The 11,934-nt window shown below is 38.2% G+C and overlaps 1 protein-coding gene across 1 annotated transcript; it reads left to right on the top strand.

Moving 5' to 3' along the window:
- Positions 1-2,332: 2,332 nt before the first annotated feature.
- On the top strand, positions 2,333-4,270 carry LOC110680215. Its single transcript, XM_021856029.1, has one exon. It carries the CDS (start codon positions 2,425-2,427, stop codon positions 4,165-4,167), a length of 1,743 nt encoding a protein of 580 aa, XP_021711721.1. The 5' UTR covers positions 2,333-2,424; the 3' UTR covers positions 4,168-4,270.
- The last annotated feature ends 7,664 nt before the right edge of the window (positions 4,271-11,934 follow it).

Raw genomic sequence — 11,934 nt, 5'->3', positions numbered from 1 at the left:
TACAACTCAATAATGATATATCGGTCAATTTTAAATTTGAATGTTGTAAATTACAGAATACACCACATTAAACGCCTAAGAGTATGCAATTTTCTTTGAAATTAGCAGCTCACGCACCAAAAAATACATTTTTTACTCAGAAAATGATTGTTTATCCACAATGAACATTCTGAACTGGATTCACAGAACATACCTGGAATGTATGAAACAGTTTATTTATATGGTGTCTTTATATAGCCTTGTCAATAGTCGATTGTTTGGAGGGGAACCCTTCAACAGTGCATCAAACATTTCCAAAAAAGTATGTTTTTACATGTTAGAATTATCTTGATTGTCAAACAGAATTTAGGTTGATGATCCAACAGCCATCAGGTAATACGACGCCACATAAATTGTGCTAATTGAAAGCGAATCATAGCTCTCTTGACAGTTTATACATGTGGGTACGTGAATGATCAACTTCCCCACTGATCAACTACACCCCGAATTACGGTACCATATATTTGAATCGGCCGTTAAAAAGGTGGTCGATGGACATCGGTGAGAGTGTGACGTTTGTTTATCTGTGTTTTCATTCTGAGGAAATCGACTTGTGTAAGATTAATTGTGCGTTGGTGTTCGTGACAGTTTGCTTGGGGACCTCTATACTTCTCTCCAATTCGTAGAACGTTTTGGAATTTTTAAAATGTTTCACTGAAGAAGAAAACAATACAACAGCATTTAACCCTGTGATTTTTGAGTTTGGAGCCTTACAACATCATAGAGGCAAAATGATCAAAGAAGTATGATTAGAGCATAAAATTAGAGTTTCTCCGGTAGCTCCTGTTGGAATTCCTTCGAAAGTTCCTGTAGGAGTTCTTCCGCAATTTATTGCAGGAGTTCCTCTGGACGTTCCTGCAGCAGTTCATCCGAAAAATCCCCTGGGAGTTACTTCATACGTTCCTGTATTTTGTTTTGGCGAATGTTCCTCGGATTTCTTCTGGAAGATGCTTCGGAAATTGCTCTGGTTTTTTGCAACGAAATACTCCAGAAGTTACCCAGGAATTCCTCCAGAAGTTCACCTAATAGTTCCTCCTTCCTTCGAAAGATCTTTTAAAATGATCCTAAACCTTCGAGCTGTTTAGTGGAATACCTATAAGTAGATGAAAAACCGAATTAATTACTATACCATTTAATTCCACTAGAGTTTGTATCCTTGGACAGATACGCGTATTTCGACCTCAAATGTAAGGCCGTCTTCAGTGTCGTGTAGTAGACTGGACAAGTCAAGGAGTTACTACGAAAGTTCCACTAAGAGTTTCTTCAGAATTTCCGCTGGGAGTTCCTTTTAGGAGTTGCTCCGAAAATTCCAGTAGGAGTTCTTCCGAAATTTCCTCTAAGAGTTCCTCCAGAAGCTCCTGTAGATATTTCTGGGTAAAACCAAACTGTAACTGGAAAATCACCCATCACGCAGACAACCACTGCGGAAGGGAACACACGTCTTCCTTTGTAATGCACTCCACTATGACTGATTGATCGGTGAGCCTGCCCGATGGTTGCACAAACACACTGTTGTCATCTCGTCCCACACAGTTTCACTAGGATTTCTTCCAGAAGTTCCTCCGGAAGTCACGTACGAGTACCTCCAGAAGTTTCTTCAGTTTTGGAGTTTTTCTGAAAGTTTTCTGAGGTGTCTTTTGCAAGTTCTTCTAAGAGTTCTTCCGCTAGTTTTCTTAATAGTTCCTCCGCAAATGTAACCAACAGTCACTTCCGGTCTGCAAAGAATTTTTCCGGAAGTTCCGCTAGGAGTTTTTCCAGAATCTCCGCTAAGTTTTCCTTCAGAAGTTCCGCAAGGAGTTACTCCGGAATTTCCACTAGTAGTTCATCTAAAAGTTTTTTCTGGAATTCTTCCGAGAGTTTATCCTAGAAATTATTCTTCAAAGGCGAACACCTTGTTTCTGAAGAGTTCTTCTAGAATTGCACTACAAAGATTAGAGCAATAATGACCGCCATGCGTATTCATTCGATTGTAATAAAGATAGGAAGCTGGATCCTATTCTTGGCACTTTCGATTCACTTCAGCTTTGAGGTTTTTTGAAAGCTACTGAGCACATATTTGGCCACAATATGCATCGTATTGAAGTGCTTCTTATTGCAAAGTTTCAGACGATTCGGCCGAGAAAAAACCCCAATGCCAAAGTGATTCATGGAAGTTCCCAAGTAGGTCTGCACCCTAGACTTACTCTTGTTATACAGCATACTGGATAGTTGCACAGCAGTTGTATAAACAATCAGATTGACATATGGCTCAGTACAACTCGTCCACATCCATCAATTGACTTGCACTCCGAATTTCATAAACAGTATCGCCATAAATGTGTATCATGTATCTAGAAGAAGATTACAAACGATTAGATAAACGTGTGTTCAACAACCTTCTTAGTTATGAATTCAGTCAATCGTTACGTCTTGTGTATTGCATTGATTGCGTTGTTCGTCGCATCTTTCACTACAGCTGAGGAAAACTGTGAAATTTCCGCAAACGAATTGGGCAAAATCGAGCAAACGTTAACTCATATCAATCAACCAATTTACACCGGAGATGACGAGTCGGAAGTAAGTGATAGTGATCAGTGTGCTCAAATGCTGAGGGGTATCCACTTTCAACTTCGTCGCCTGACCCAGAAATACAAACTAATGAACAAAGGCTACGTGAAAGCAGAAGAATTTGCGAAAATGGCTAGAGATTACGAAGATCAATTATCCGTGCTTAAAAATGATTTGGAACAGTTGAAAATTGGCGCTGATAGCAGTGCGAAACAGAAGATGCAAGAGCTCAAGAAAGATATTGCAACACTTGAGCAGAACGTTAACACGCTGCACAAGGATCTTGAAGGGATAACTGACGAGCTCGGGAAAGTGAGGATGGATCTCTGTTTGACGTATATGGAATCGAATCAGCTCAGCAATGCGCAGGATAAAGTGAAAACTCTTGCTCCCAAGTATTTGATGGAACTTGTGGAACAGTTTTTGAATAAAAGTGAGAAAAATTGGCTACCGGTGGTTGATTTATCTGTAGCAATTCCTGATCTGGATGATCGAGGCCAGGTATACAAGACTGTTCACGAGTTTCTCAAAACAAAGAACCGAGATGGAGGCGAAGATTCCATATTGTTGGAAGCAGAAGTTTTAAAAATGAATGCCACCTTCCATCCGGGATCGAAAATTACTGAAGATAGGAAGAAGGAAATTCAAGATTTGCTGGAAAAGCTGAGTTTGACATCGACGAAGATATTCGATCAGTGGACGCAAGATTTGGCCAAGTTGGAAAATTCTGCTGTTTATAAGAATTCAATAGATCGAATGTTCCTAACGCAGATGGAGAAATTTGGAGAACGTGTTATGGCCAAAGATGATTATTACAGCTTACGAAATTTTCTAAAACTACTTGTAGTTTCAACGAATTACTACAAAATTGCTGCATATAGGAAATTGATTCAGGAAAAAATTGGACATACATTAGCTGTACTAATGTTCGATATGATGTCCATGGAAAGAACAGAACTGCAATACGATCCACACGTTCCTGACGAAGTAGTGAGAATGTATGACGAATCGATTACCGCGCTTCCTGACAGTTTAAAGAATATTCGCTCGTGTCTGAAACTAGTGAAAATCTACAACCATGTTACCAATCAATGCATTCTAGCAACGAATGAAGTAGAAGATGTAAATAATTCAAATCCAAAATTCAAGTCAAATGTTCTAGGACGACGTAAGCTAGTAAAAACTGCATCAAACGATTGCACGCCATTTCGACTGGAACCATCTGCCGACAAAGCTTCCATAAGAATTATAACTCCCAAAGGAGATGCACTGACAAACATCAACTCTATACAACCAGGCTTGAGTTGGTTTAACCGCGTGGGAGCTCCTTACACCAATAATCACAATATGAAGCTGGATTATAGCGCGGATTGGATATTGGACGCAAACTATGCCAATGATTCGATCAAGATCGAGTCGGAGTTCAACGCCTATCAAACGATGAAAAGCGTTGACCATCTGATGGTTACTAATGTTGGTAAAGTTCCACATGTCGTTGTGGCACAATATGGCTTGAAAGGAATGGAATATGCAGGAGCGGGCATGAAAGATGCGGAATGGAAATTTAAGTGTGACAATTAAAAATTTATTACGAACGGGACAAAGCTGTTATTTTTGTTAATAATTAATTAAGCTTCAATATCCTATTATCAGATTGAATAAAAAACACCCGCTCAACTTTGAATTCTCTTCCTAGAAATTACTGGACAAAATTTGGTTTACCGAAAACGTTAAGTAATCTACTTTTTTGATTTTCTAAATTTCTCATGAAAACTAAACAAAATGTTTGTGGCGAACTGCTTTCAAAACAATTTGAAAAGATTACCGAGTTTGGTAATGTAAATTAGATATGCAACTAATTTATATGATTCTTAGTTCTTCGCTTTGGTCAGTGGCCAACAGGTTAGCTTGATCGTCATAAGTTACGCTTATCCAGTTTCTTGATGTACATTTAGCTACGGTTGCCGATTCCTCTTTTGATCATTGTACAAGGCGCAACCATAAAACGTTCGCATATCAGTCCAGCTCAGTGTTTTATGGCTTCTGTCTATCTATTTTTTATTATTTTTTTTTTTTATTTCTTACTCATTACATTCATTTCTTATATCTCAGTGTTCTATGTTATTAGACAACACTATCATCCTAATTTGGTAAAACAAATTTAAGCTTCTGTCTATCATTCTCTCTCATTTCTTTGTGTGGCAGCTATCGCCTGCTTTTGTTAGCACTCTCTGGTATTCCTCCGGGGATTTCGTACAGGAATTTCTCTGGAGATTTTCACCAGTAATTCCTCCGGGGATTTAATTATGAAATATCTCTAGGCATTTTCTCCATAAATTCCTTCGGGAATATTTTCACAGAATTTATTCGGGAATTTCCTCCAGAAGTTTCTCTGGGGATTTGCACTTGCTATTTTTCCGGGGATTTAGTCCAGGAATTCTTCTGGGGATTTCATCCAGGAATTCCTCCAAGAAATTCCTCCACGAATTATTCCAGGGATTTACCCCAGGAATTCCTGCTGAAAATTTGCTTTAGGAGTTCCTCCGGGGATTTTCTCCAGAAATGTTAGGAGATTTCCTCAAGGAATTGGTCCAACAATTTCCTCCAGGAGTTCCTCCGGGAAATTCAAGGAAACCCCCGGGGATATAAGTACTATTTTTTTTTTCCAAGAATTCCTTCGGGGATTTGAATGATTCTTCCGGAGATATTCCCCAAGAACTCGTCCGGGGCTTTCCTCCAGGAATATCTCCAAAAATTGCTCCGTAGATTACCTCCAAAAAATCTTCCGGGGATTTTCTCCCTTTGAGAATTTCTGCGGGGATTTCACTCAGGAATTTATCTGTGGATTTTATTCTGAAATTATTCCGGGAATTTACTCTAGAAGCACCTCCAAAGATTTCTTCAGGGAGTTCGTTAAGATATTCCGCCGGGGATTTTTTCCGATAATATATTCGGAGATTTCCTCCAAGAATTTCACTGGGGATTTGCACCAGGAATTTCTCGGGACATTTCGTCTAGGATTTCCTCTAGGCAGTGATGTCACACACACACAGATTTATCTGTAATTACACAGTTTTTTTCCTGATCTTGCCTAAAGATATCTGTGATCACAGATCACAGATTTTTGAGATAAAAAAGATTTATAAGATTTTAGGATATTTCTCGAGTTAAGGACATAGTTTTAGAAGAAATGAAAAAGAAATGCTACTTCTCTGTTTAGTTTTTCTCAAAAACTTAAGCATTTAAATAAATAAATAATTGTTTCTAAATTATGCATTTTTATTCTACATCAACGAGAATAAGTTCGAGAGTGTTTCGGAAAGCCCAAGCAAGACAGTTTGTTCTCGGGACGCCGGGGTTTGTGTTTCGTTTTCGCGCGTTTTGCTGGGGAGTTCTGTTTGATCTTTCGACCTTGACGCTTGCTTTTGCCGGAGCGAGCGACGAGGGCAGGATCAAACATGTCGCGCGTCGATCTCGTAAGTGAAAAAGTGGCGTGATCGGGGAGTTCGGTTGGAGTAAGTTAAAAAGTGCCGCGATCGGTTCGTTCATTTTGATCTTTCGACGACCTTGACGCTTGCTCCTGGGCAGTGCGTCAAGAAAGCCCGAGCTGTCGTCCGTGTTTTTTTTTTTTCGGGTCGCGCGCCTATTTTTTTTTTTTCTGAGTGCTAGCCGAGCAAACGAGTGAAGCTGAAAGTGGATTGTGGCTGCTCAGTCAAGGATAACGGATCAATTGGTGAGCTCGTTTCATGCTACTATTTCTAATCTATAAAATATGTATGACTGCACATTTAATCGTTACAATGGTGGGATGTAAATATGATGTTTCAACAAACTATGGATGGTTCGTCACTGTGAGTGTCGACACAAACTCTGATTCATGATTTATTTATGTTTAACATTTTTTTTTTCAGAACACCCCTTATATACCTTTATTTTTGTAATTAAAAAAACTTTGAATGGTTCGACACTACAAGTGTAGACTTGCGAAAGGTTCACTTTATTCAACAAACTTTGGATGGTTCGTCGCTGTAAGTGTCGGCATAAGAATAAGAGTGTCCTATGATGTCCCAACCAATTGAGTCTTTTGTTTCTTTTCAAATGAGTAAAATATAATAACACATGCTTTCGTACTGACAGCTGTAGGAATGTTACATTTAGGTATTTGTTCAACAAACTTTGAATGGTTCGTCACCTCAAGTGTCGGCATAATTTTCCTCTACATAGAAATTATATGAACAATTATATTTACGTATAAGCATGTATATATCTCACAAATCATTGTTTATCATGGTCTAATCGCTTATCAAAGTGAATCCTTTGACCCAACGATCCTCCCCATTAACAAACATCCCTCCCAGTAACCTTTGTGGAGATGCAGAGGCAAACACGGTCTCCAAATAGCAAAGGTTACACACTAACATTCCTTCCCTCAATCCCACCTGACTGCAAGGACGTGGCCGGCGCCGTTATTGACCTTGTATAAATAGAGGCACTGAATTATGCACACTGAAGAAGATTATGGCCAATCCCAACTGAACTTCTAGTTGATTCTTTGTGCATTTTCACTGACTTCGGTCAATCACGGAATAGCAACCATTGATATGTGTAGTCAGTCTAAGCTAAGCTAAGCTAAGCTACATCAACGAGAATAAGTTCGAATAAAAAATGGTTGACATGCGAAGTACAGCCGAAATACGTTCGCAAAGGGTCTTTTTGATCTAAAAATATTAAAAATTAATTTTTTTTGGGACGCAGATTTTTACCAAGATTTTTGGAGGTGGACTTGAGATAAAATAGATTTTTCCGGCCGAAAAAAAACAGATGAGAGTTGGAAAAAATGTGGCAACACTGCCACTGGGTGTTTCGTCCAGAATTTCATTAAAAAATTCCTCCAGGGATTTTCTCCAGTGATCGGGGTTTTTTCCAGTGATTTTTTATCCGGAGATTTCCTCCAAGAAGTTCTTTTGGGGATTCCAAAAAGCAATTCCTTGGGGGAAATCAGGAATTCCTCCAGAAATTTTTCCGGAGATTTCCTTTAGAAATTTCGGGGATTTGTTACAGAAATTCCTTCGGTAATTTTCTCCAGAATTTTTTTCAGAGAGTTCCTTTAGGGATCTCCCAAGAACTCTCATTACCCCGTAAAACGGGGTATCTTTGATAATGCGGGTAACTTTGATAGTGCGTAACCAACCACATACTAAACGTAATATCATAATTTCTGTTCGGTTAAGCAAAACTAATGCAAAACTAAAGAATATTAGTATGACACTTACATGGGCTATTTTCATTTGAATCGAGAACATTTGAGGCTCTTTATACGAATATTTATTAAAAATTGACACAATTTTAGCATTTTCGGAACGCTTACAAACAATCTGTTCTACGATCACTTTTTGATGTAGTTTTGTATAGTTGGCCACTTATCTTTGACAGTGTAGTTATCATAGAACTTGAATACCGTCTCAAATCTCTTAGCGAAAAGCATTTTCACAAACTGGGACCATTTTTGTAGTCTAAGTCAGAAATTTCCATATAACGTTAAACGCCTAGAGGTATGCATTGCCTTACAAATGTTCATAATTCATTCAATTTTGTTCGATTCGTACTTCATTATCAAAGTTAGGGACTGTCCATTAATTACGTAAGGGTTTATGGGGGGAGGGGGGGTCTGAGATTTCTTACGCGCCATACAATTTATTTTTAATTTTCATACAAAGAGTCTTACCATGGGGGAGAGGGGGTTGAAAAACCCCAAAAATTGTCTTACGTAATTAATGGACCGCCCCTTACCCCAAAACAGAAAACCGACTTTCGATTATATGAAAAATTATGTATTCATTCAAAATAAATCTTTTGGCAATCTATCAACTGTAATCGATAGCTAGGATGCCAGTACTTGCTTTAAAAATATAAATTATAATACTTTGAAACAGCATTCATAAATATTCAAATTTTCTCCCAAAAAACTATCAAAGTTACGGTTTTACGGTAGATGATATATTCTCTTTCATCTAATGGAATAATGGAAAATTATTGAATGTGTGTTTTAAACTGAACATTTATACTATAGAACTAACATTCGACAAGAGTTTTCAAGTTATGGCCTATGTTTTTCCTCATTCCAAAGGGACAATATTCCTGTACTGTGGAAGAAATTATGGTTCATTATATTTATACATTTTATAATACCTTTATAATAAACAGATACTAACCATTTTTCGGCTGGCTGCTGGTAAATATTTCCTGCGTCCGAGGTTTTCCGTTGGTGAACAATCAATGTGCTCCAGTTTCGACGTTTTTATGCGATTGCAAACCAATGTGTTTGACCTAATCGGATGGCGCAGATCATTGATGCGTGTGACTAGTTACCTATCTCTTTCATTCTCCCGCTGTTCTTATGCAGCACAAATAGTGCAGCTTCATTTTTAACCACTAAAAAATATTCAAATCGCGATAACTTTTTTTCTCGATATTTTTGCACCATTTTTTCGCAAGCCCTTATAAAAACTCTTCTAGTTTTAGAATAATTGTCGATATTAATAATTGGTCAGCTGGATTCGAAGATATTCCGAATTCCTTGGGAGTTCCAACGCGTAGCTATAACCCAAGTAAATATCTCAGGCTACATAATTTGTATCGTTCCTGGGAATGACACATTAATGCGAGTATGTTGTGAAAAAATAAAGAAATTTGGTGCTGCCGTCTTTGGGCATTTATGTTTCTGGTACGCGCGCTTGACAAATAAAGATCTACAAAACTCTAAAAAACCTCATATCGTTATATCTAGATTTCTCCAAGAATAATGAACCGATTAGTATGATTTTTTTAGAGTATTCAGAGTTGAATATTTGTGCTTGCTGTTTCAAAGAATGATAATTTTAATTTTTAAAGCAAGTACTGGCATCCTAGCTACTGATTGCAGTTGATAAATTTCCAAAAGATTTATTGTTGAATGAATATATAATTTTTCATATAATCGAAAGTCGGTTTTCTGTTTTTGGAGTAACTTTGATAATCGAACAAAATTGAATGAACTACCAAACATGTATAGGCATTACATACCTCTAGGCGTTTAACGTTATATGGAAATTTCTGACTTAAATTACAAAAAATGATCCCAGTTTGTGAAAATGCTTTTCGCTAAAAGATTTGAGACCGTATTCAAGTTTTATGATAACTAGGCTATCAACGATAAGTGACCAACTATTCAAAACTACATCAAATAGCGATCGTAGAACAGATTGTTTGTAAGCGTTTCGAATATGCTAAAATTGTTGTAAATTGTTTAAATTCGTATAAACAGCCTAAAATGTTCTTGATTCAAATGAAAACCGCTCTAACATGAAGTCTCATACTAATATTCTTTAGTTTTGCATTCGTTTGCTTAACTGATTAACAGAAATTATGATATTTCGTTAGTATTTGGTGGGTAACGCACTATCAAAGTTACCCGCATTATCTAAGATACCCCGTTTACGGTACTTTTTTTGAGCAGTACAGTCAACATTCACCTTACTTCCAGCAACCGCATGTTGCTCTCAAAGAATCAATACCGATAATTCACGTTTCATCCTAAGGAAATTAACAAGTCTGCACGACAAGCAATGTTTCTCTACTCTGCGAACTATAGCGTAAAACATTTCCTTTTACAAAGGTCAGAAAAAAAATAAAGCCATCCATACGGTAAACACTCATCAACGTAACACAACTCAACAATGGTATATGCCAAGATCTCAAATGACCAAAAATGAACGAAACAAACCACCAAAGTGCACAACACCACAACTAGAATATCAACAGAAGCCTTAGTAGGTATGCGGCCCCATTTATTTTGTCTCTGTTCTTTCACAAAAACGAAAAGCAAGTCCGAACGCATGATAGGCGATTCTTATAACGTATCTCCATATTACTCAACACACAAAATAGCTTTCCAAGATCTCCAGTTTTGTTATTTCCCACAACCAAGCACACAAGCCATGAGCTGCTCATTGCGTTCTGTATCTCTTCTATAACTAATGCAGTTTGGCCCACCAAATTTCATGACTGTCATCTGTCCTCAAAACTCAATCCCTCAAAAATTAAACATAAACCTTTCACAACGCAAAATGCATCGTGCAGTTATCAATCCATTTATTGACTTCACAGCACCAAACCGTAATCACGTTTTTTAGGTGATGCAAAGTCCTCTGAGGCGAAGCCAACGTCAAAGTCAAAATAATGGCATGGCGGCTGTGAAGACTTTCGATGACGTAAATAAACGGCTAAACTGATCTCTTACATACCAAGTCCTCAATCGCAAACTACAAAAAATGCTTTGCAATTAAGACATGATCTTTACATCACATCCCAAACTCGCTTCACAATATATGTGAAAGCTGGCGATCCTAACAACGCGCACTTACCATATTTTCTGATGTCAGCAGTTCTCTCGAATCACTATTAATCAAGTTACAAGCGGTCCTCCCAACTCGCTATTATTCAAAGGTGGCGGTCCTCACAACGTGCTCTTACCCTATTTAATGATTTGTGCGGTTCCTCTCAACTCGCTAAAAATCTCTTCAGAAAAGGTCCTCTCAACTCGCTCTACAATATAAGTGAAAGGTGGCGGTCCTCACAACGCGCACTTACTCTTTTTTTCCGATCTCAGCGGTCTTCTCGACTCGCTATTAATCAAGTTACATGCGGTCCTCTCAACTCGCTATTATTCCAAGGTGGGCGGTCCTCATAACGCGCTCTTATCCTATTTAATGATTTTTGCGGTCCTCTTATTGGGGATTTTGCCCTCCAATAGACACACACCTAAAAAAATGTTGTCCCACCAAAATATTCTCACACCATGTTTACGATATATTGGATCGTCGTAGCTAACAAACTAGCACGTAATGTACATTGTTGGATTGTGCATTAAATGCCAGATGCGTACTTCTGATAAATTGCCAGAGAGGTCTACAAGCAAAATGCTACGAACACAAACGCACGATCAATCTTACATAAACCGATTTCCTTAGAATGAGCAACGATCGGGCCAAGACGACACAAACACACTGTAGTCATCTCGCCCCACACAGTACCCAAAAGGAGGAGAATGTTGAATGCTGAAAAATCTCATCGATATGGGATGGTACACAAATTATGTCACGCTAAATTTCAACTTTTTTGACCACCTCCCCCCCCCCCCCCTTTGTCACGTTTTTTGTATGAGTCCTCCAAAAAATTTGTAAGGCTTGTCAAAATTGGCTTGACCCCCTCCCCCCTCTTGGAGCGTGACGTAATTTGTGCATGACCCCTATGTACAAACTGTACAGTTTCCGTGTCTTCTACTTCGTAAGCTTGAAGAATGCCATCGTA

The sequence above is a fragment of the Aedes aegypti genome, unplaced genomic scaffold (assembly GCF_002204515.2).
Source record: "Aedes aegypti strain LVP_AGWG unplaced genomic scaffold, AaegL5.0 Primary Assembly AGWG_AaegL5_hic_scaff_1054_PBJ_arrow, whole genome shotgun sequence".
Taxonomy (NCBI): Eukaryota; Metazoa; Arthropoda; class Insecta; order Diptera; family Culicidae; genus Aedes; species Aedes aegypti.
Note: the sequence above shows the minus strand (reverse complement) of the source record. Positions and strands in the feature narration are given on the sequence as shown.